The following is a 25,548-nucleotide window of genomic DNA, read 5'->3' on the forward strand; positions in this document are numbered from 1 at the left end:
GTTTCCAGGCATCCTTGACTTATGGAAACCAGGTGCTATTATAGTCAGGAAGTATGCCTTAACTATTCTTCCCTGTAATTCAAGGTGAGATAGTACCTGCTATGTGATTCTTTAATAGATTCCTTAATATCTCCTCACTTTAACATCAACAACAATCCTGCAGTTGTTTGTAAGGTCAGTATTTAACTTTATTATTCAGAGACAGAAATTCAGTTAGAAAGATTAGGTCATGAAAATCACAGTGCCAAACCAATGTAACCCCCACCAGGGCAGGGAAGGCAGGGGTGGATCCAAATCACACTCCAGGCAAGAAAAAGAATACCAGACATCTTAGCCTCAAACTACAAGAGCAGTCCAGTGAGAAGTCAATTCAGAGTTTTTGTATGGTTAGCTCAAAACACCAAGTTTTCTTCTAATGATTTCAAGTGCTAAGTGCTAAAACCACATATCCTCCAATGTTCTTGAATAAATACGAACTGGGAAAAGTTTCAGAGGGGAACATGTTTGTTTGGGTGGGTTACTAAGCAACACCACACATGCCAGAAACTCTTTCTGGATTTCCTTTAGTAGGTGGAATCTGAAGAACCAGAGGACACTTCAGCTTGTTCAGTTTATATCAGAAAATAAAAAGAAAGTGGGAAACCAACAGACAATTCTAACAACTCAGAAGTGAGAAGTGTGGAGAGTAGTAATCATCACATTAGACAGGACTGTTTCTAAAGTTGTCTTTAAAATGTCTGCTCTGAGTCTACCTGGATATTACAATCAAGAGATGTGATCTGTGTAAGATGTCCACACAAGAGCCTACCACACATACAAATTCAAAGCAAACAGCATTTAACTAACCCACGTGGCATTTCAGACCCTAGAGATCACTTAATTTTATAATATGGCAATTGGATTGTGGCAGGCAGATGGAAGAAAGCCAAAGGATATGTTTGTGTATCTTACTTAATTAGGAAACATGTCTTATAAGAAGAGTTTTGTGTATTACACCAAAGTAAAAGACTCTGGGGTGAAGGGGAGGGTTCTGGTCCTATAACATGATGGCAGAGGAGGATCTAGTGGGGGTTGAATCGTTATGTGGGAAAATTGGGAAATGTTATGCATGTACAAACTAGTGTATTTTACTGTCAACTGTAAACCATTAAACCCCCAATAAAGATTTTTTTTAAGTAGAGTTTTAAGATGGGCATTGAAAGAATTCTGGGGGTCAGGAGAGAAATTTACAATATCACAGTTTGTATTTTCACTAAGTTTTAAAAAATATTTCATTTATATTTATTTTATTGAATAGAGCCAGAGCGAAAGCAAGAGGGTTAGGGGAGATATAGATGGAAGAGAGATACCCGCAGCACTACTTAACCGTTTGTGAAGCTTTCTCCCTGCAGGTAGGAACCCAGGACTTGAATGCAGGTCCTTGCACATGGTAATGTGTGTGCTCAAGTGCACCACCACCAGGCCCTACAAACCAGGTGCCTTAAGAATATTAATAAGGCCAGTGAACTAGCTATTTTGGATAGTGCACTGCTTAGCCACGTGTATGGCCCAAGTTCGAGTCAGGTTCCCACCACATTGAAGGAAGCTTTGGTATTGTGGTCTCTTTCCTCACTCTCTCCATTCTACTTCTGTCAAAAAGAAATGGGCATTAATAAAGCATGAAGAACACATTAAGTATTTGAGAAAGAAATATATTGTTGGAGGGTTTGTGAAGACCAAGATTAAAATTAGTAATGAAACTCCTAAGATGTAAGATTTAGAAAGTGATCACCTTAACATCACCTAGGTTATACAGATTTTGCCTAACACCCAAAAAGAGAGCATCCTAAGAAGTCTTTTCTTGAATCAAAAGGGAAGAAGAAGAAGAAGGAGGAGGAGGAGGAGGAGGAGGAGGAGGAGGAGGAGGAGGAAGAGGAGGGGGAGGAGGAGAAGTAGGAGGAGGAGAAGAAGAAGAAGGAGGAGAAGGAGAAGGAGAAGGAGAAGGAGAAGGAGAAGGAGAAGGAGAAGAAGAAGAAGAAGAAGAAGAAGAAGAAGAAGAAGGAAAGCAATTACCGTGAATCTACAGGGGATAAAAGATAGGAAATTTCCTAAAACCAGGACATAACCTGTCAAGTTATACGAAACACCAACTAGGATCTAAAATAAAAGTAGCCAGCGGTAGGAGCTGCTATGGTGTGGTGCAAATTCAGTGCAGAGCAGTTCCAGGAAAGATGATGGCGGCACCACTCTTGCTGCCAGGACCCAGCTACCTCTGCAACTGCTGCGGCAGAACTGATGCTGGGCCTAGTTGGGCTTGGCTTGGCTTCTCCACTCTGGTCCCTGAATTCAAGGTCCTGCTGAGATGTCCTTTGTTTTGTTTAGGATAACCTTTTAAAGGAATTTTCCTGTATTCATTTTAATATATGATATTTCATTTTTTAATATTTATTTATTCCTTTTTGTTACCCTGGTTGTTTTATTGCTGTGGTTATTGTTGTTGTTTTTACTGATGTCATCATTATTGGATAGGACAGAGAGAAATAGAGAGAGGAGGGAAAGACAGACAGGGAGAGAGAAAGACAGACACCTGCAGACCTGCTTCACCGCTTGTGAAGTGACTCCCCTGCAGGTGGAGAGCCGGGGGCTCAAACTGGGATCCTTACACTGGTCCGTGTGCTTTGCACCACCTGCGATTAGCCTGCTGCGCTACAACCCGACTCCCTCATTTTATTTATTTTAATGAGAAAGAGAGAGACAGAGGGAAGAAAGGCCACCGGAAGAGAGACCAGAGCACTGCTCAGCTCTGGTGGTTGATGGTGGTGCTGAGGTTGAACCTGGGACCTCAGGGCCAAAGGCATGAGAGTCTTCTTACATAGCTCTTGTGCTGTCTCCCTCACCTTTCCTGTTGAGATTCATTTTGTGCTAGCTCACTGAGTTTCTTTATACCATCTAAGTGACTAGTCCCGACCTTTCAAAAGCAAAGGAAACCTACATCATACAAATATTGCTGTGTCTTCAACCATATATCTTGAAATCATTTGTAGTAAGAATTTCTCTTAAGCAGTCATCTTAATTTTAAATTATTTACATAATTTAGACACACAATTGAAATCAAGTGAAATACTTTTGGGTACACAGGTATTGTTTTCAGAATAATGTTCTAGATTTTATTTTAAATAGCTGACACTATAAAAATTAATTAATTAAATCCCACTATCACCATGACAATGATTGTGAACTATAGACTGAAGTCTCTGCTCCTTACCTCACATCTGAGGGCTTCTGTGACCTCGTGCCTATCTTCATTCATATGCCAGCCTGGGTGGCCACTCAACTGAATCCCACCTTGTGTGCAAAGCCTGGGCCATGGGTCAGATGGTAAATTACATTCTCCCATCTAGTGTTATTTAATTTCAGGGTATGTATTGCAAGAATTTCATGTGGGTATAGGCTATCCCAGGATATCTGGAATCCAGAGAAATGGTAGTATGCAAAATTAAACCAATTTTTATGACCACAGATGTATCTCAGTATGACACACACCAAAACAAGCAGAGAACTCCACAGGCAGAGTTAGGCAGCCCTAGGTTCAGCGAAAGGTCCAGATGAATGACTAACAGGAGGATTATTTGGTTAGCTCAGCTTGTTCTCTGATGTTCTCTAGTAAATCAATCTGGGACAGGGGTATGGAGAGAAAGCGCTGCATTGGTGCAATGTGCTTGCAGGAGAGCAGTCCTAGGTTCCCTCCTCCACTGGTAAAGAAAAAAACTGAAAGAAAAAAAAAAAAAGCTCTGGTAAAGAAAAAAACTGAATGCGAAAAAATTTTAACTTGGAAAGTGAGAACAGGTCTGGAGCACAAAAGTTGCAGGGAATTTTCCTGAGGGCAGAGCACATGATAAACTGAGTCTGAGACTGGGGGCTCGGGGGGGGGCGTTAAATTGGCAGAGTTAGCAGAATGGAGTAAGGGTTCGGTTTAGTTAGTGTCTGAGAATGTTCTATACGAGGGGCTAGTGCTGGAGTGGGGAGGGCGAGCTCCTGCGGGAAGCACCAGCATCCTAATTCCAGGGCCCTATTGTTGGGGTCCCCACAAAGTGCGGAGAGAGGCGCCAAGCGCGGCTGAAAGATAGCATCCCAAAAGCGGCGGGGTGTAGGAGCAAAGGGCCAGGAAAGGCTGTCTGGGAAGGTCGCTGGTAGATTGCAAAAGCAAGCGCGATTCCTGGCTCCTGCCAGGGCTCAGCTCCGCTGCAATGGGCTCTCCGCACCAGGCCTCCAGACTGAGCCCCCTGCGTGGTGCCCCTGCTAGGGAGCCGGGCCGGTGCAGCCAAGGGTTCTGCGGGGCTCCTTTGGACTCGCCGGGGCTCTGCGAGATTCATCTGGGTTTGGTGGGGTTCGTCTGGGCTCGGCAAGGGGCTCTGCGGGGTTCGTGTGGGCTCGGCAGGATTCCTCTGGGTTTGCTGGGGTTCGTCTGGGCTCGCCTGGGCTCGTCTAGGTTCGGCGGGGCGGCCCGAGGGAGACCGCGGGGGGCCGCGGGGGCGGACCGAGGGGCCGCGGGTCCGGGAGGAAGGGCGGGATCATGGCTCCGGCGGCGGCGGCGGCGGGGCGCGGCTGAGCGGCCGCCATGGTGCACTCCCGCCGCGTGCAGCCGCAGCCCCCGGGGGCCGCCCCGAGCCCCGCTGCCCGGGCCCCGCGCCCCGGCCGCCTGCTGGCGGGCTCCCCGGGTCTGGAGCTGGAGATGGAGCGGATCAGGCGGGCGGCGGCGCGGGACCCACCGGCCGGGGCCTCGGCCTCCCCGTCGCCGCCGCCGTCGGCCTGCTCGCGCCAGGCGTGGAGCCGCGACAACCCGGGCTTCGAGGCCGAGGAGGACGACGACGAGGACGTGGAGGGCGAGGACGGCGGCATGGTAGTGGAGATGGACGTGGAGTGGCGGCCCGGCAGTCGCAGGGCGGTCGCCTCGTCCGCGGGGAGCTCGGCCCGGGGCCGCGGGCTCGGGGGCTTCCCGGGAGGGGCCTCCGCGAGCGGCCGGCGCCAGCGGCCCGACGAGCCGGGCTCCCCGAGCGCGGGCCCGGCCGGGGGGGACCCGCGCCTCAGCCCCCGCCTCCCGTTGGACGCGCAGCCGCCTCGGGCCTGGGCCGCCCGCTTGGCGCGCGGGCTGCGAGGTAAGAGCCGCCGCCTCCCGGCTGCCGGGGCGCCCCATCCCGGGACCCGGCGAGCCCCCGCCCCCTGCAGGGCGCAGCCACCGAGTCCCCACTTCCAAGGGACCTCGGCCCCCACTGTCGTTGCTTCTGAGCAGGAGGCCGCCTTGGGCTGAACGGGGCCGCTGGCTGACTCTGGGGTCGCTCGCAGCTGCCTGTCTGCTCGGCTCGGCCAGTACGAAGGGGGATCCCGGCCCGCTGCGCCCCTGTCGCTCGCCCCCACCCGTGCTGCCGAGCCCGACAGTGCAGTCGCCCAGGTCGGGGGAGGGGTGACGTTGAGTTGTTGCCGGTGTCCTGTGGAGCACACCGCCCCCCCCCACCCCACCCCGTGCGCGCACTGAGTGAAATAGGGTCTTTGGGCTCGGGTTACGAGGCCATTTCTTTTTCTAGGCGGTTTTTCAAGATCATTTCAAAGGGCAAAGTTACACTGCCTTGAAAAAAAAAAAAAAATGAAAGTGTGCTTTTTAACTAAATGAACGCTCTTTGAAGTTGCAAGGAAACAGTAAAATCACCAAATGTGTCAGAGTTCAGCGTGCCCAGCTGGCCAAGTGGCAGGAATGGGATTTTCAGATGTGCCAGGGCCAGTGTTCAGCGGACAAGATTTTTCCAAGAGCAGATGGGAGCCTGTTTTGGTGAAGTTTTGTCAGAGGCATCCTTGGGAAAGTCTTGGTTGTATTGCTCTAGGCATCCAAATTATTTTCATCTCTGCTTTGAAGAGTTTCCATTTCCTGATTTTCTCAGCTCTTCCTTTTTCTTCTCTTTCCTTTCTTTCAACTTTGAAAACACTCTCTCTCTCTCCCCCCCCCTACTTTCTCTCATACTCTCACTAATAAATGCATTTATTAGTGAAAAAGAAAGGGAAAGAGGACCAGAGCACCACTCTCATAGGCACTGCTGAGGAATCAACTCAGCATCCAAGTGCTGAGGGCCCATATAGTCAATGACTTAATCTCTGTGACTCCCAATTTTTGCATGTTCTTTTTTTTTTTTCTTTTACTTTTAAGGAGATCATCACAATACTCAGTTCTTGGACTAAGGAAGTTTAAAGTAAAATAAATAAGATATCTCTGATGTGATATGAATACTTAACAAATATAAATCAAATCATTCTATTGTTTTTGGTGGTGGTCGTGTCACCAGGGGCTTCAGGCTAACTATTTTCTGCTGGGGTGGGGAGCGGGAAGACACCACAGCACCAAAGCTTCCTCTGGGTTGGAAGCCTGGCAGGAATCTGGGCAGCATACATGGTAAAGCAGGCACCCTCCTACTGAGCTGTCTTTCTGGCCTAAATCATATATTCTAAAAGTATTCATCTTGGTACTTATTCTACAAAAATGCCAATCTAAATGATTTGATTGGGGCATGGTGGAAGAGAAAATTACACTAAAAGTTTTAAATTCAGAACTGGATTAAATCAAAATATATATTATTTTACATGATATTAAATGTGCTTTTGTGGGTGGGGGGGTAGATAGCATAATGGTTATGCAAAGAGACTTTCATGCCTGAGATTCCAAAGTCCCAGATTCAGTCCCCTGCACCACCATAAACCAGAGCTGAGCAGTGCTCTAGTAAGTAAATAAGTAAATAAACATGCTTTTGTAAAAAATATATATTTTATTATTTTTCAACAAAAGAGAAAAGGATAAGATAACACAAAAAGAGAGGCAGACAGACCAGAGCACTGCACAGCTCTGGTTTATGGTGGCACTGGGGATTGAACCTGGTACCTTAGAGCCTCAGGCTGAAAGTTGTTTGCAGAACCATTATGCTGTCTACCCAGCCCATAAATATACTGCTTAGTATATTAAGTGAAGAAAAGTTTCTTATAGGTGGCAAATAGTGACATCACATGCTTTCTGACTCAATGTGGGCATCTAATAACTCAAACTTCTTTCAGTGGTCCTAATAATGCAACCTAGTAATGTGGGAGCTCATTTCTTCAGAAATTTGCAGTGAAGAAGCTCAGATGAAAACTTACAGCCATACCTAGAAGTTCCTGGTTTAATCAATAGGAGAGCAGACTCGGAAATAGTAAATACAGAAAAGTCTAGAGCAAATTTCACTTTACTTTTTTATTTTCTAAACTAGATCCAGTTGACATCCTGGCCACTTACTAAATAAGTGACCTTTGGGAACTGTTTAACACGTACTGTGAATGTACTTATAGCTTTACTCTAGAGTCTATGAAAATAAATAAATTAAAATAGCAGATCATAATTTTCCACTGGACAAAACCCCAGAAGAGTAAAATACATAAAATGCAGGAGTTGTGAACTTTCTTTCTTCCTTTATTTCTTTCACCAGAACGCTGCTCAGTTCTGGCCTAAGGTAGTGCTGGGAACTGAACTTGGCACCTCTAGTACATCAGGCATGCAAGTCTGTTGCTTAAACCACTGTGCTATTTCCATCAGACTGACTTTTTCTCTCTTGGAGTGGCAGAAATCTTAGGTGCATGCTATTAGTTGTACCCTGAGACTGGAACAGAAAATAACTCGGTAGCTAAGAAGGTGACTCTGAGTTGAGGTGCAAGGTTTGCATGTGGTGGGCCCCCACATTTGTCCCCATGCTCTGATGGTCTCACTGTCTGTAAACTAGGAGTAGTTGAGTGCTTCTCTTCAAGATCTCCCACCTTTGTGACACCATAGGACTCACCATTGCTGGGCCTCAGTTCCCTGTGGATGAGTGGGAAAAAAAAAAAGCCTGCCTGCCCAGCTCCCTGCCCACATCAGTGTGCCATGTCAGGAGGTGTCTGGTGACGTGACCCAAGACATGTACCAGTGACTCGTTTTTGTGTCCTGGTTAGGGGCTCCATCTTAGCAGAAGAAATCCTGGGAAAAGGAATGCTTGAGAAGTAAAGATTTAGGGAAGTGTACCTAACCAAGAAATAGAAAAATCACCCCCCAAAATACAGAGAGACAGTTGAAAGTATTGGAGTGGGAGCAGAAGACACTGAAGAGAGTTGGAGGCAGGCAGTGTGCTGCAGGGTAGAACTTGCAAGGGGCACAGAGAGGCAGGAGGACCAGCTGGAGGAGGGGCCCAGGCAGTGGTGCACCCAGTTAAGCATAGATAGTATTAAGCACAAGGACCTGTGCAAGGATCTAGGTTCAGGTCCCCAGCGCCCCACCTGCAGGAGTGGGGCTGCTTCACAAGCAGTGAAGCAGGTCTGCAGGTGTCTATCTTTCCCCCTCTATCTTCCCCTCTTTTCTCAATTAGTCTCTGTTCTATCCAAAAAAAATGGAAAAAAAAAAAAAAAGACCACGAGGAGCAGTGGATTTGTAGTACCGACACGAAGCCCCAGAGATAATCCTGGAGGCAGAGAAAGAGAGAGAGAGAGAGAGAGAGAGAGAGAGGAAACATCCAGGGAAAAGGGTAGATGCTGAAAGTGTTATAGATGGTTCCAACCCTCTAGTTTACTTTTCATGTGGCAGGCTCTTTAGTGCAAAGATAAAATTGGATGCTGGAGGTAGATTGTCAGACTTTCTCTGAATTTCCTAAGTTGAATCTGTCTTAGGCCTTATTAGAGGCAGTTCCTGTTGATAGTTTCTAGACATGGATGTTTGCCTTGTTGTTGCTTTCCCTGAGCATATCACAAAGCTTCATCATAAGTTTATGGACTTAGGAGGCTGTACAGCCATAAGGCCAAGCTGCTACAACAGATGAACTCAGGGAGTGTGAAGTCAATGGGGAAAAATGCCAGTACCAGGAAGAGCAAGACTTGCATGACATTTTGAAAGAAATTGGGAACATTTGAGGAAGAACAAATAGCAGGAGTAAGACCAAGCAGGCCTGCAGGAAACAGCGTTCTTCCTCCAGACAGAGCCTGTGGAGGGCCCAGCAGAGGAGGTGGTGTGTACATACCACATGTCACTCTGAAGAACGTTCCAGAGGCAGTGTAGAGAAGATAGGTGAGCTGAGTAGCACAAGTGGTGAAAACAGTGCTACAGGTGTCTCTCTCCTTATGTCCCACTTCTCTCAATTTCTCTCATTCTCAATGCAAAAATAAGAAAGAAATAAAGAAAAGAAGAGACGAAATGCCCTGAGAATTGGCTCAGTCAGACTGCTCACAAACTAACTGCAAAAAGCCCCTCTGGGGTGGGCACACCCTCCACCCTGCAGCCCAGCCCAGCAAGCTGTGATGACCCCGGCCCATGAGGACATTGTGACAGTGGGCCTGCCCCTCGTGCTGCCTGAGACCTCTCCCAGCCACACCAAGGCCTTTCCAGGGGACATTTCAGTTCCCCAGGCAGCCCCACAAAGCCACTTTCTCCCTTCGTTTTGAGATGGAGATATGCAGGCTGGTGACATGAGGTCAAGGGAGGTCAGATCTCAGCCCAGGGGAGGTCACATCTCAGCCCAGGAGCACAAGGCCCTCAGGTGAAGGCAGCCTGTGACTCTGAGCCCCGTTTCTGCCCCGGCTCAGGGTCACAGGTCTTGAGGGGTGGAGCATTGTAGGTGGCACAGCGTTTGTGCCAGACATAGGTGCCCCTGAGAACCACTCTAACCACAGAGCTGCCCTGGCCACAGGTCAACTGCAGGGTGGCTGGGAGGACTCCAAGCTGACGGGTGCTGAGGGAGCTGCTCAGCCCTGGAGGTGGGTAAGGGCATTGTCGCTGCACCATCTGCTTTTCATGATGCCTTTTCTCTCTTCCCAAACTGGCTAGCTTCGTGGGCAGGAGAGACAGATGACCAGGGACTCATGGCTGAGTGGTATGCAGTTCAGTCTTTATTCATGTGGAATGCAGCGCAATCTAAGCTATCTCTAATCACAATCCTGTCCTTATATATCTTCCTCAGGCGGAAGAGTCAGGTCCGAAGAGGATGTTCGTAGGATAGGGGGTGGGGAGAAGGAAAAAGCGTGCAAAACAGTGAGGATTAAACCAATGCCCTGGAGGCAGGGCGGTGCTTAGTTAACAGTGGTTATGTAAATAGAATACAGTGTTAAGCAGGGGGGATTAAACCAATGAAACAGAAGGGGTCTTAGAAGCAGAATTTAGAAGCATGCCAACACCAAACAGCAAAGGGGGATAGGGGCTATAAAAATAAAATGGAAAGGGCATTTTAGGCAGGTGGACGCAATAGTTGTAAAGATAGTTTTTTTTTTTTCCTCCAGGGTTATTGCTGGGGCTTGGTGCCTGCACCATGAATCCACCGCTCCTGGATGCCACTTTTTTCCTTTTTGTTGCCCTTGTTATTTTAGCATTGTTGTGGCTATTATTATTGCTGTTACTGATGTCATTATTGTTGGATAGGACAGAGAGAAATGGAGAGAAGAGGGGGAGAAAAAAGATAAGACTCCTGCAGACCTGCTTCGCTGCCTGCAAAGCGACACTCCTGCAGGTAGGGAGTCGGGGGCTCGAGCCAGGATCCTTACACCGGCCCTTGCTCTTCGTACCATATGCGCTTAACCTGCTGCGCTACCTCTCAACCCTTAAAAATAGCATATTTTAAATATTTTATTAATTAAATAGTGATTTATATGACTACAGATTAATAGGAGTGTACATAAACACCATTCCCACCACCAAAAGACTGTGTCCCATCCCATTTCCCCCCTCCCCCCGCCACCCCGGGAAGTTGAACATCCACCCTCACCCTCACCCCAGGGTTTTTACTTTGGTGCCCTACCAAAAAATAGCATATTTTTACTATTTTATGTACACATGTATTTACTGGATAGAGGCAGAGAGAAATTGAGAGGAAAGGAAGAGATAGAGAGACAGAGATACCTGCAGACTTTCTTCACCACTTGTGAGGCTTCTCCTCTGCGGGTAGAGGTGGGGGCTCGAACCTGGGTCCTTATGCAAGATAACGCATGTGCTCTACCAGGTGTGCCACTGCTGTTCTCAAGAGTAGCATACCCACCCACCCACCACCTCGGACTCTGGGCTAGCTTTGGCGGTTTGGGATCACTTACCTCAGGGTTTGCCCAGGGCACAGACTCTGTGACGGTGTTCAGGGGGACACACCATGTCCTTGCTGTGCTCTGCTTCAGTCCTGGCATCATGCACCCTGCCTGATGCCCACAGGGGCCTGGGCAACTGAGGCTTGTCGCTTCCCTCTCCCTGACAGCTGGAGGCATCACTGTGCTGGTGGTGGCATTGATGCAGAGTCACTCTCCACCCAGGGACAGCTGTGGGGAGGGACAGCTCCACCCAGGGACAGCTGGCTGGCAAGGGGGCTGCCCTCTGGAGCTCTGTCCTGACACCGCCTCACCTCGTCAGCTCCACTGAACACTGCGGCTGGCTGTGGGACAGACACGTGTCCTTTCTGTTTGTGGATGCGACCATTTCCCACCTAGCAGATTATAAAGAGGTCCCTGGGTCCTACACAGACCACACAAATAGGAAAAACAGTGGGAACCTGGATGAGAGTTCCAGAGCAGCAGATTTTTCAGGATACAGAAACATGCAGGAAGTTATAGACTATATAGAAATAAAAGAACTGGGGAGTCATGTGGTGGTGCAGCAGGTTAAATGCACATGGCGCAAAGCTCAAGGACTGGCATAAGGATCCTGTTTCGAGCCCCCGGCTCCCCACCTGCAGGGAAGTCGCTTCACAGGCAGTGAAGCAGGTCTGCAGGTGTCTATCTTTCTCTCCCCCTCTCTGTCTTCCCCTCCTCTCTCCATTTCTCTCTGTCCTATCCAATAATAACAACATCAATAACCACAACAATGTTTAACAACAAGGGCAACAAAAGGGGAAATAAATATAAAAAATAAATAAATACATAAAAAAGTATAAGAACTGGGCTAAGGGGTGGCACGTTCGGTTGAACACATGGACTTGCCCCGGTCCCCACCTGCAGGGGGGGAGCTTCACGAGCAGTGAAGCAGTGCTACAGGTGTCTCTCTCCCTCTCTCCCCATTCCACTTCAGTCTCTTTCTGCCTCTGTCCAATATATAAATAAATAAATACATTAAACACACCGATAGCTTAGTGTTAACATATAAAACTTGCATATAAGAGGACCAATGTTTGATCCCCAACACTGTTAGGTGCCAGAGCTGAGTGGTGCCCTGCTCAGAAATAAAACAAATTACACGCACTCGGCAAGGGGGGGGGTGTCTCTTTTCTATCTGAAATGTCTCCTTCAAGGATTAGAGTTAAGCTGCCATAAACATTTCTCCATATATATATATAGATATATATATAGATAGATATTTGTTTTAATGAGAGAGAGAGATACAGACTGAAAGATACAGAGACCAATGCCCTACTCAGCTCTGGCTTGCGCTGCTGGGAATGAAATCTGGGACCTCAGAGCCTCAGATATGAGAGTCTTCTACATCACCACTGTGCTGTCTCCACAGACCAATCTTGTTTGAGTCAGATTTTCTAGGAATCTATATTAAGACCCATAGTTGTCCCTTAGTTTGCATTATTTGTAAACTGGGGAAAGAGTGAAATCACTGGCTGCTTGAGGCAAGGCAGCTGTCTTACCGATGCTAAAAAGATTAGCAACCCTGCCCTATGTGCATATTTTCGGCCCGGCTTTCAAAAGAAATATGCCCCAAGAAATGGTGTCTGGTGTCCAAGGCTACTGAGCCTGCTAGTTGGCCGCCACTGTGTTATTCTGAGCTGTAATTTTCCATGTCATCTAAATTTGTAATAATTCTTTAATACGATAGAGTTTCAGGAAACAAACATTCTGCCTGTCGCATTTCTTCTGCGTGAGTAATTCCCTGACAACTACCAGATCTTGGCGGGAGCAAAGCGAGCCTGAAGCTGGGCTCCCTTTCTAGGCTGGTGGGGCCCATGCTGTGTAACAGAGGGTGTCTGCATTCACCTGCCGATCTGAGGTAGAGGAGAAAAAGAAGGAAGTGCAACAAGACTTACAGGCAGGGTCAGAAGGAACATATCAGCAGAAGACTTTAAAAAAAAAAATCCATAAATGCCAACGATGCAGTCATTTCTCTGGAAAGGAAAGAGGATAGATCATTGCCACTTTTGTCTGCATGTGCTCTGCGGGTGTGCAGGGGTTAAGGCCTGCTGGAGGCTTTAACCATTAACCTGCCTATCCAGATTTGTCTCCTGGCAAATGCTGGGGGTGGGGGGGCTTTGCCGCACTGTTCATTCCCAGGACTTTGGCCAGCCATGACCACATCTCCATGTCTGTCTGTTTCTTGGCCACTCTGACTGCTCGATACAAATGAGCTGGCTTGGTTGCCAATGTGATTCCTTCTCTAAAGAGAAAGAGATGTCCGCCCTGAGCTGTGCCTCTTGAAGATGACCCAGGCAGGCGCAGGGGAGACAGCATAATGGCTTTCTTGCCAGAGGCTCTGAGAGCTCAGGTTCAATTCCCAGCACCACCATTAGCCAGAGCTGAGCAGGGCTCTGGTATCTTTTTCGCATGTGTGTGCACAGGTGCGTGCGTGTGTGTGTGTGTGTGTGTGTGTGTGTGTGTGTGTGTGTGTATCTCATAAATAAAAAGATGATCCAGGCTGGGTAAGACCTGGTAGGCTAAGCCTGGAAAGGAAAGAGAGTTCAGTTTTTCAGAGGACAAGAGAATCCAGATCAGAGGCTGAACATTGGTGTGTGCAAAGCTTGGGAGATGTCTCCAGATAGAAATGGTTCTCCTGGGGCTGTGTGGTAGTGCCCCTGGTTGAGTGCACACATCACAATACACAAGGACCCGGGTTCAAGCCCCTGGTCCCCACCACAGGAGAGAAGCTTCTCAAGTGGTGAAACAGTGCTGTGGGTGTCTCTCTGTCTCTCTCCCTCTTAGTCTCCCCCTCCCCTCTCAACTTCTCTCTGTCTCTATCCAAAATAAATGTAAGAGAGATTTATGTGGCTAGAAATGGTTCTCCAGTGAGGGATGTCTGTATGTCGGGGATGATCTAGAAGGTACCACCTGTGATGTTTCCTCACTCACATCATGGGCTTCACTGGATTTAAGGATAGGAGGATGGCATAGTGCTCAAGGACTGAGGTTCAAGCTCCCAGTCCTCCACCTGCAAGGGGAGGAGGCTTCACAACTGTCATGAAGCAGGGCTGCAAGTGTCTGTCTCTATCTGTGTCTCCCCCCTCTCAATTTCTCTGTCCGATCACATAAAATAGAATGGGAGGAGTAAAAGTGAAACTGCTCACTTGGATAGTATGCTTTGCCATGTGTGTGACTCTCCTCCGCCTTTGCCTTGCTGCCCCTGTCTAAAAAAAGAGAGAGAGAGAGAGAAGCAAAGGAGTAGGCTCATTACAGACCCATCCTCCCCCCAGGAAGGAGGAGCTAGTGCACATGCTCAGTTTATCTCTTTCAGGCCTCCCTGGCCTCCAGTCTCTGATGCTTACCAAGCTCTCAGCTAGTAAGTGGGGACTTGAGGTGACGACCATCTGCATTGTATTTTGAACGTCGTGGCAGATGGAGGCAGAGAGGCTGATAACTGCTCTTCAATAGAAGTTCTGCCTGTGAAAACAATTTTGTGCATGGAGTACGTGCCCCTAAATATGTGTAAATGAGGGAATACCCCTTAACGGTTCAGCTGTTGGGGCCGGGCGGTGGTGCTCCTTATAGAACACCCACCTTACCATGTGTGAGGACCCAGGTTCAAGTCCCCCCCCCCCCCCGGCTCCCACCTGCAGGCCAAAGCTTCGTAAGTGGTGAAGCAGTGCTGCAGGTGTCTCTCTTTCCCTCTGTATCTCCCTTTCCTCCCCAGTTTCTCAGTCTATATAAAAATAAATCAAACGAAAAGGCTACCAGGAGCAATAGATTCATCACGCAGGCACCTTCTTCTTCTTCTAGCGTTTGCCCTTCTTCCGTAGCCAGTCAACAGCGTCAGGTTGAGCCTGATGTAAAGTTTCGAGACCTCCTTTGAATCTGGAGAGGTGGCAGTCGTTGACTATGTGGGTCATAGTCTGTCTGTAGCCGCAGGGGCAGTTCGGGTCGTCTCTGGCTCCCCAGTGATGGAACATAGCGGCGCACCGGCCATGGCCTGTTCAATAGCGATTGAGGAGGGCCCAATCATAACGTGCTAGGTCAAAGCTGGGTTGACGCTTGCAGGGGTCTATGATGAGGTGTTTGTTCTTTACCTCAGCTGACTGCCAGCTCTGTTTCCAAGAGACTGGAACAGAGAAGTTCAGTGTAGGCGTAGGGGACCAGATTGGGTGACAAGACGTCAAGCGTTGGACAGGGTGGGCGAAGATATCCGTGTATATTGGCAGGTCCGGTGAGCATAGACGTGGGAAATGAACTTAGATGATGCCGCATCCCGACGAATATCTGGCGGGGCGATGTTGCTAAGAACTAGCAGCCATGGAACCGGGGTGGAACGGATGGTTCCAGAAATTATCCTCATGGAGGAATATAATTTGGAATCGACCAAGTGGACATGGGGGCTACGGAACCATACTGGGGCACAGTATTCTGCAGTGGAATAGCATAATGCCAGAGATGATGATCGTAGTGTGGAAGCGCTCGCGCCCCATGAGGAGCTGGCCAGTCTTGCAATGATGTTATTCCTCGCGCCCACCTTTGCTGCAGTTTTTATGAGATGTTTGTGAAATGACAGAGTGTGATCGAGAGTAATGCCAAGATAGTAATGGCTGGGCTTCATGCCGGATTCTCGTATCGCCAAGCTGCACATTAAGCTCACGCGAGGCCAAGGCATGGTGTAGATGGAAAACAGATGATACCGTTTTTGCAGTGCTAGGGATTCGTCGCCATTTTTTACAGTAATCAGATATCAGAGACATGTCTTTCGTGAGTGTTTCCTCGAGGATGTCGAACTTGGATGCCTGAGTTGCACAGCAGATGTCATCGGCGTAGATGAACTTCCTTGAAGAAGTTTCTGGGAGGTCATTGATGTAAATATTAAATAGCGTAGGAGCCAGAACAGAGCCCTGGGGGAGGCCACTTGAGACAAGTCTCCATCTGCTAGACTTGTCACCCAGATGCACCCAGAATCTTCTGTTTTGGAGAAGAAACGATATAGTGTTGGCCACCCATGGAGGCAGGCATCTTGAGATCTTGACTAGGAGACCACGGTGCCAGACCGTGTCATAGGCTGCTGTGAGGTCAACAAAGACAGCACCTGTCTTTAAATTCTTCTGGAATCCATTTTCAATGTAAGTTGAGAGGGCCAGGGCTTGTTCACAGGTAGATCTTCCAGGGTGGAAACCAGCTTGGGCGGGTGATAGGAATGTCTCTGTAAGATGAGAAATACATGACAGAAGCAGCCTCTCAAGTCCCAGCAGTAACCTTGGTGGCCAAAACAAAAACAGAAAAACAAGTTGTGCTGTTGTGTGTTCTGCCTTTGTCATTCGTAAGATTTTTGAAACTGAGTGATGTCCTTTCTCTATTATGATCTCCAAGGTCTCTGGGGCACGAGGTTCATGCAGGAGAACAGTACAAGCCGGGAGAAGTACCTGCAAAGCGTCCTGCGGGAGCTGCTCACGTACCTCCTCTTCCTCCTGGTCCTGTGCATCTGTGAGTAGGACGTTCCCTGCCACCAACCAAGAATCAAGTGGTGAGAGAGTGTGTTCATTCAGAACTGCAAGGGCACAGAATTGGGGGTGCCCAAAGGGCTACTTCATGTGCTCACCATTTTCAGTTCCAGTTTAGAAGTTGGTGAAGTTCTTCTCTCCCCTCTGGTAAACAACAGTGAAAACTTAGTGCTGGGGCCTGGGCAGCAGTGCACCCAGTTAAACGTACATATCATCATGCGCAGTGACCAGGGTTCAAACCCCTGCCGCTCCACACCTGCAGGGGGAAGCTTTATGACTAGTGAAGCAGGTCTGCAGCTGTCTGTCTTTCTCTCCCCTCCCCTTCCCTTTCAGTTTCTCTCTGTTCTGTCAAATAAAAATAGAAAAGAAAATAACATAATGGGGGTTGTGTTGTTAAATGGGAAGCTGGGGAATGTTATGCATGTACAAACTATTGTATTTACTGTTGAATGTAAAACATTAATTCCCCAATAAAGAAATAATTAAAAAAAAAATAGAAAAGAGAGAAATTGGCTAGCAGGAGCGGTAGATTCGTAGTGTAGACACTGAGCCCCAGTGATAACCCTAGTAGAAAAGGAAGGAAGGAGAATAGAAAACGTAGTACTAGCAGGCCACTGAAATATCAGAAGCTCACCGGGACAGTGTGTTGCTTTGCCATGTGCACAAGCCCAGGTTCCAATGGGCCCCCAGCACATTACCACATTGAAGGAAGCTCCAGTGCCTCTCCCTCCCCTCCCCTTCTCCTTCTCCCTCTCTGCTTCTGTCTGAGATAAGCAAACAACAACAACAACAAAACCTTAGTTCCCATTGTGACCATTTTCACTGTTTCCTGTGAAAGCAACACATGAAACTATCAGATTACTTAACAGTAATTGTAGTGTCCAAGTCTTTATAGCAATAGATGTTAAGACTCTCATAAGAATTAATGATTTTTTTATATTTTTAAATATTTATTTATTTATTGGTTGGAGACAGAAATTAAGAGGGGGAGGAGAGATAGGAAGGGGGAGAGATGCCTGCAGACGTGCTTCACTACTCCTGAAGCTTTCCTCCTGCAGGTAGGGACCAGGGGCTTGAACCCAGGTCCTTGTGCACTGTAATGTGTGCGCTCAGCCAGGTGCACCACCACCTGGCCCCCAAGAATTTTTATCTACAAAATGACTTTCCCAGTCAAGCTGTGAGCAAATAGAAACGATGTCCTGACCCTGGCTTTCTAGACATGCGTTCTTCAGTGGCCCTTTGTTTTGGGGTTGAGTTCATTATGTGGGTGCCTTTATTTTGGACTCATAATTCCTTCCAGATCTTTAATAGTAACTGGACTTTAACTCTCCAGGAAGTTGACTGTAAACTCATGTCTTTCTTTTTCCTCTATTTTTTCATTAAGTTCCTCTGTCCTCGGGGAGGGCAGAAAGGTCTTAGCCAACGAGGTCTAAAACTGGTTTTAGAAAGAATTTGCCTTGGGACTAGAGAGATAGCTCACAATGTAGGGTGCATGCCTAACTATATGTGCAGTCCAGGCTTGAACCCTGATCCCACATAGGAGTGTTACAGAACTGGAGGAAGTCTGTGGGCTCTGGTGTTGCTCCTCTCTCCTTTGTATCTCTCTCACTCTCTTTCTCTCCATCCTCTTCCACCCCACCCCCCTTCCCCGTGTATGTCTATATGAATGAAAAACTGAGCCTGGAAGCCATGAAATCACACAAGTGTGAGACCCCAAATTCAACAACAACAAAAAATATTTGCCTCAAAGTCCCAAAAGTCATAGGGAGTGTTTATTCTCTGAATCCCAGCATGTTGGATGGCATCTCCCTAAAACTCTTGAAGAGAACAGACAGGAAGCAGATTTGTGAGTGCCCAGGACTCCTCACTATTCTCCCTTGAGAAGATAGGAACTTGTTCCTACAGTGTCCACTTAGACAGGCCCGAAGCCAGAAGCACTCTGGGAAAGCATCCTCTCTGGATAAGGAGAGGGCCGGCCAGTGTGACCAGTGCTTGGTGACGCCATTCTTTAGATGTTGCAGTGGATCACCCTGGCCTTAGTTAGCTGAGTGCTAAATGTTCCTTTAAAATAATTTCACCCTTACTAGATTGAGAAAGTGAGCAAAAGGATGTGTAAGTTGAGTAAAAAAAGGTTTAAGGAGACATTGAACTTTCCACCGTTGTAATTTTCGGAGACTGACTTGATTTTATTCATTGGTCCCATACTGGGCTGTACTGACAATGCTAGAGTCTTAATGGGATGAGACTTCCTTTCATCTTCCTGAGAAAAGAAAGAAGAACAGACAAAGGGGAGGGGGCTATATAAGTAAAAATGAGATATGTGAACAGCATTTATCTACTTAAGTGTTTTTTTTACAGAGTCTGGATTTTTCTGTTGTTTGATATGGAAAGGGAGTCTTGTTGGTCATTAAAAGAAATTCGGGGAAGCTGGAAATGACCAATTAAAGGCCTCTGGGGGGCCAGGTGGTCGTGCACTGTGTTAAGCACACATATTACCAAGTTCAGGGGCCTGGGTTTGAGCCCCAACTCCCCACCTGCAAGGAGTCCGCTTCACAAGCAGTGAAGCAGGTCTGCAGGTTTCTATCTTTCTTTCTTCCTATATCCTCGCAATTTCTCTTTACCCTATCTAATAAAAATAAGAAAAGGAAAAAGGGGGGGGGGGAATGGCCGCCAGTGGCAGTGGATTCATAGTGCTGGTACTTTGCCCCAGCAATAACCCCGGCGGCAATAAAAATAATAATAATAAAAATCAAATAAATGAAAAAAATATTAAAAGGCCTGTGCTGTCAGGGCCTCGTCATTTGCTCTGCTCTGCTTGCACACTATGAAATCACTCAGCTTTTCTAATATCCAAGCAGAACTGAAATCACAAAAGAAATGTGGTTGAGTCAGCGTCACTGAATCATGCTAGTTCTGCACAGCGAAGAACAAAGTGAAGTCATTGTAAATAACAACTCCAAGAAATATTAAGACATACTAATAACTGTAAGGCGGCAAGTGTAACCCACAGATCATCAAGCAAAGCAGATGTTTTACAGAGTAAGAAATAAAGATGGTCAACATGGAGAGGCCTTTGACTTTAAACTCAGTAATATCCCAAAAAGTCATGAAAATGGAGAAATGAGTGGAAATTATAATACAGTGTGACGTGGTCTAGAAGCGGAAGAGTTTTCTTTTTCCACCAGGATTGTCACTGAAGCTCAGTAGCCATGTTTTCCCTCCCTGCCCCCCGTTTTATTTGCTAGCACAGAGAAATTGAGAGGGGAGGGAGCAAGTAGAGAGGGAGAGAGACACCTGCAGACTTGTCTGACTACTCGAGAAGCTTTACCCCTGCAGGTGGAGACCAGGGGTTTGCAGCTGGGTCTCCGTGCCTAGAACGTGTGCTCTGCAGGGTGCGCCTCCACACCTGGCCCCAGCAGAACATTTTAAAGAAGAAATGTATGTTCTCCAGTAGATCCTGAAGTAAGAGACTTTGCCTGATACGTAATGGATAGCATGACACCAGGGCCTACATACTATTCACATCCAACTTAAAAACACTTGTTATATGCTTCATGCTTGAGAGTGAAAAGTCTGCATCGCATGTTTTATTTGAGGTGTCAACCCTTATAAGGAAGGTAGTCGCTACGTAGCTATGCTGATTAGCAAGGGAAACCATGCAGTATCCGTTGTGGGTAAGTGGTCAGTGGGTGGACCTTCCACCAGTGGGAGCTGGCTTAGTTTGCAGTGACAGATATTGTCAGAGCCCCTCAGGATCATAGGGGCAAGCTCATGGCAGGTAACTGAAAGGCTGACTGCAGCTGGGGGGATCTTGGTTCTTTTTGTTGAACTGGACGAATGCTCCAGCTCTGAGAAATGTATATTCATGTATTAATACGACTTCCTCCCTCCCCTCCTTTGTTTTATTTTATTTTATTTTTACCAGAGCCCTGCTCAGCTCTAGCTAATAGTGCAGATATTGACCCTGGGACTCTGGAGCCTCTGGCATGAGAGTCTTTTGTATATGCCCCATGCTATCTCCCCACCCTAAATGCTACTTTTTTTCCCTCATCCATTCGACTGTTCAGTCGTGTCACTGAAGTCTGACTCGGGCTGGGAAGTACCTCAGTGTGAGAGCCCAGGACCCGGCTGCCTGAGGTTCTAGGTCCAGTCCCCAGAACCACCTGTGCCAGAGCTGAGTGGTGTCACCAGAATGAAGCCAATCAATCAATAAAATAGTTAAAAGGAATCAAAAGCAGATTTAGACATTGGTTTTAAATGCTGCACCAGGATAGAAAAGGAGGTGGCCAGGGAAGAGGATTTCCCCCTGCAGGGAAGCCTCTCCAAGACCTCAGGTGGAGAAAGAACAGCGTGAGGTAGGAGCGAGCTCTGAGCCCCCCCACAGCATTGGGGGGGGGGCTTTGGGGGCAGCCTGAAGTGAGGGTGGGAGGGCCAGCCGGAGCCAGGCTCCTGGCCCCAGGGAGGGACTGAGTTAATGTTTGCTGACTAAATTATTCCATCAAAACTAGATGGTGCTGCTTTCCTTACTGTCCAGCAGGTGGCGCTAAAAGCTCAGGAGCTGCATCAAGTCAAGCCCTTAACTTTAAGTTCTTCTAGCGTTTGCCAGTGAAGTCATTCGTTACCTTCATTTCTAGGCCTGGGACTTAATGAGCAAAAACTCAATACTGAAGACACAGTGAAGTTAAGGAGATATACTTTCATTATATAGTGTCTAGAGAGTATTCAAAGATCCACAAAGTGTTAGTCTCCTGCTGGGTGTTGAGAGCTGTCAAAGAAGCAAAAAAAAAAAAACAAAAAAACCACATTTGCTTCCCCTTGAAGCTTTGTGTTAGTGAACTATAGGCTTTGTGGCACATAGAGCAGGCAGCTGTGAGAGTCTAGCATAAAATAGTCCTCATTAAAGGACTGAGGGGGCTGGCAGTGATGCACCTACTTGAGCACACACATTACCATGCGCAGGGACCCAGGTTCAAGCCCCCCTCCCCACCCTGCAGAGGCGATACTAATGAGAGTCAAAGCAGGTCTGCAGGTGACTCTCTGTCTTTCTCCTTCTCTGACTCCCCCTCCCCTGTCAGTTTTTCTCTGTCCTGTCAAATAAAATAGAAAGGGAAAAATGGCTGCTGAGAGCAGTGGATTCATAGAGCCAGCGCTGAGCCCCAGTGATAACCCCAGCAGCAATAAAAATGAAATAAAATAAAAATAAATGGATTGAAACCTGTAACAAATATGATATAGCAACTTGATTAAGGAAGAACCACCATTTCTGTTTATTTAACTGTCAGCCACTACGTTGAATCATTTTATTTATTGGATTCTTTTTACAAATCACTTTCTCAAATTTCTGACTAGTAGTGGTGTAAAAGGTTGTAAGATCTCGGACGTAGTTCCACACCACAGCCGCCACCACAGTTCTGTGCCCCCTCCCTCCCAGTGGTAACCACCAGAGTTATCACAAAGTCCAAGAGACAGTTTGCTTACTCCTGTTTTTTTCTTTTTCTTTTGATTTTATTGTTTGTTCGTTTGTTTCTACAAGTTCACATGTCTCGGCTCTCTAGATTACATCTGATAGTTGTCTTTCACCTCTTAGTCCGCTAAGCATAATCACCTCCAGTTGGGATAGGTTTTAGTGCATTTCCGGGCTGTTGCCCGCCCCAGTTCTGTGGGAAGGGAAGGGGTTTATCCACTCTCAGGAATGAGGTCCTGAGGGTGAAGCCACTTGGATGTGCTCAGAGGCTTCTCTGGGAAGGAAAATGGAGAAAGAGCTGAGGGTATTGCCATATGATGGGGGTGGGGGGAGTGCAAAGCCTGGGGGTGGGGAGGGAGCCTGGCCTCTTGGGGCTCCAGGCAGTGGGTGGGCTCACGCGGCTGTGTCTATTTCAGTGACATATGGGATGATGGGTTCCAGCATGTACTACTACACCCGGCTTATGGCCCAGCTCTTCTTAGACACGCCGGTGTCCAAATCGGAGAAAACCAGCTTCAAAACCCTTTCTTCCATGGAAGACTTCTGGAAGGTAATGGCGCATGACTCAGAAATGCCCTTTTTAATCACTGATAGGGAGTCACCCAGCCTCAGGCTCAGCCTAGCCGCACTGAGCACTATGCACTGCAGGTGTTCAGCACTAGCTTTCCTGCCCTCAAAGGCAGCCACGTCCCCAGGACCTGATGTGTGCCTTGCTCAGTGGCTCAGGCCTGCTGTTTCTAAATCTCCATGGTAACTATTACAAGGCACGTAATATCTCAGGCCTTGGGGTGTAAATAAAGCAGCCAGCATTCAGAGCACTGCCAGGTGTGTGGGAGAGGACGAGAAGCAACCTAGTTTATAATTCTCTCCCTCTGGTTTATAACTCATTCATTCATTCATTCATTCATTCACTCACAATTTACTAAACGTCATTAAACTTTGGAGGTTATGGGGACATGCAGAGCTTCAGTGATGGGAGCAGTCTGGAATTATACCTCTAATTATATAGTCTTAGAAGCTATTACTATTATAAATCACTAATACAAATTAAAACACCATATGTTTGCTGAACACTTCTTAAGGTGTAACCCGTAGGCTTCTTATCTTGCTTTGTTTTACCTTATTTTCAAAATACCTTGGTCTTGAGTTTAGAGAGAGAGACACAGAGAGGTACAGGGAGTTACAGAAAGACAGAGAGACCAGAGCACTGCTCAGCTTTGGCGTATGGGGGTGCTGAGGATTGAGCCTGGGACTTAATGAGCCTCAGGCACGGGCGTCTTTGGCATGACTGTTATGCTGCTTCTCCCTGACTCCCAGACTGTGCATGCATGATGCTTCATTACCTCTGGCCTTGTTTTAGGTAAGTCACACATTTCTCAATATATATTGTATAGTTTTTTTTTTTTAATTTTCTACTAGTGATTTAATACTGATTAACAAGATTGTAAGATAATGGGTATAATTCCATACAGTTTCCACCGCCAGAGTTCCGTGTCCCATCCCTTCCATTGATAGCTTCCCTATTCTTTATCCCTCTGGGAGTGTGGACCAAAATTCTTTATGGGGTGCACAAAGTGGGAGTCCTGGCTTCTGTAATTGCTTCTCCACTGGACATTGGGGTATGGACGTTGGCAGTCAATCCATATCCCCAGCCTGTTTCTGTCTCTCCCTAGTGGAATAGGGCTCTGGAGAGGTGAGGTTCTGGGACACATTGGTGAGGTCATCTGCCCAGGGCAGTCAGGTTGGCATCATGGTAATGTCTGAAATTTGGTGGCTGAAAGGTGGTAAGATATAAAGCCGGACAAAGTATTTAATAAACAGGAACCCAAAGGTAGGAATAGAGCAGATGACATTAGGAGTCTTCATGTGGGAAGAAGCTAGGAAGTCTATTTTGGCTATGTTCCAGGGGTCCCGTAACTTTAGTCATTTTTGCCTGAGCCTGATAGCTAACATGCAGGTGGACTAAAAGTACTGTTTGGGAAGATGACGTCAGAGTTAAGAATAGGACTAGAGAGCTGGATCAGGGCAGAGAGTAACTCCCAAATATAAGGAAAGTATATAAATGCCATCAACTGTAAACCCCATCAGTCTGAGCAAGGGCCCATATATATTCATATGTAGCACAAAACACTTTATAGTTTATTTTTTTTTAATGCATTTATTTTTTACAAAGGCCAGAAAGAGACCAAAGCACTACTCAACTCTGGTTTATGGTGCTGGGGATTGGACCTGGGACCTCAGATCCTCAGGCATAAAAGTCCTTTTGTATAACCACTGTGCTATTTCCCCCTGGCTTTGCTTTGCTTTGAGATTTTATTTCCTGTGTGGTAGAGGGAAGATGGCAGGAGGAACAGAGATGTAACACCATGTAGCACCAAAGATGGAGCCATTGAGCCTGAGGCAGCTGAACTGTCTCCCACTGGCCATACTTTGCTTTGTTTTCTGCCTGTGATCTCTTTCTTGGCACTGGCCTGTCTCCCATTGCAGTGCCTGATCCAGGCAGTGAGGGCTGTGGTGGGCACAACCCAGCCAGTCAGGAAGGGGAGGTTGTTGGGATCTTGGAACATTGGAAAGGAAGTCATTGCTTCCTCCTGGGAAGATATTTTGCAAAATTCTTCCTAAGCTCTGGCTTCTGAAGAGAAAAAGGAAGCTGGCCCAGCGATGCCTAGAAATGACTTGGCATCCCAAACCACTCTTATATAAAGTGAATCGCTTCCAGAGTCAACCGAGGAAATCAGTATATATAATCAGCACTGATAATCTGATAGGATACTAAGAAGTCGCTAGGTTTTTCTGTCCTGTTGGAAATTTGTTAGAGATTAGCTCACCAGTCCAAACTCAAGAATGAACCGGAGACCTGAAGAAAGACAGGAAGCGAAATGTTATTTAATTCTATAGAGTCGGGTCCCAACCAGCCTAGCAGTCAGGAAAGGTGTGAGGCAACTTGAGAGCACAGCATGTATGTTCTGAGGCAGACTCCCTCCTCCAACTCCCCACTGGCTGGGTACTTGTGTAGTTCACAGGCTTGTCTGAGGAGCACTTAGCACCAGGGAGAAACCTCTTTCCCTTGCAGGTTAGGGGCCGTGTTCTGCTGCACATAGCCTCGTGAATGCAACCACTCTCATATAGCTGTCTGAAGGTCCCTAACAGCTTTATGAGCTACAGCTTTTTGGGAACTGTGTGCAAGTGTGCTAAACTCACAACCTCGCTGAGGCATCTGATCAGGGGAGGACAAAGCATTTAAGACAGGACGTGTCTATCTCTAACCTGTCCTACTTTGAAAAAGAACCACTTTACTTCATACCCAACGAAGATCATGTCTCACATAGACATCTCACATAGACAGTTCCATAAGGACCAATGCCAAGCTGGGCTTGGAGGCTTGGGGAGTTCACCATGCAGCCACACAGGACCAGTGATCAAAATCTCCACCAGGGGGCAGACTGGGACTAAAAACTAGTCTTCCATCTCCAA

General features: G+C 47.3%; 1 protein-coding gene across 1 annotated transcript in view; it reads left to right on the forward strand.

Annotated features, from left to right (window-relative positions):
* Positions 1-4,494: 4,494 nt before the first annotated feature.
* PKD2 (polycystin 2, transient receptor potential cation channel) overlaps positions 4,495-25,548 on the forward strand; it is a 60,809-nt gene continuing 39,755 nt past the window's right edge. The window contains exons 1-3 of the mRNA XM_060187786.1: positions 4,495-5,135; positions 16,480-16,593; positions 22,491-22,624. Of these exons, the coding sequence (XP_060043769.1) occupies positions 4,598-5,135; positions 16,480-16,593; positions 22,491-22,624 (786 nt within the window). The 5' untranslated portion in view covers positions 4,495-4,597. The remainder of the gene's footprint in view (positions 5,136-16,479; positions 16,594-22,490; positions 22,625-25,548) is intronic.

This window comes from Erinaceus europaeus, chromosome 3 (genome assembly GCF_950295315.1).
Source record: "Erinaceus europaeus chromosome 3, mEriEur2.1, whole genome shotgun sequence".
Taxonomy (NCBI): domain Eukaryota; kingdom Metazoa; phylum Chordata; class Mammalia; order Eulipotyphla; family Erinaceidae; genus Erinaceus; species Erinaceus europaeus.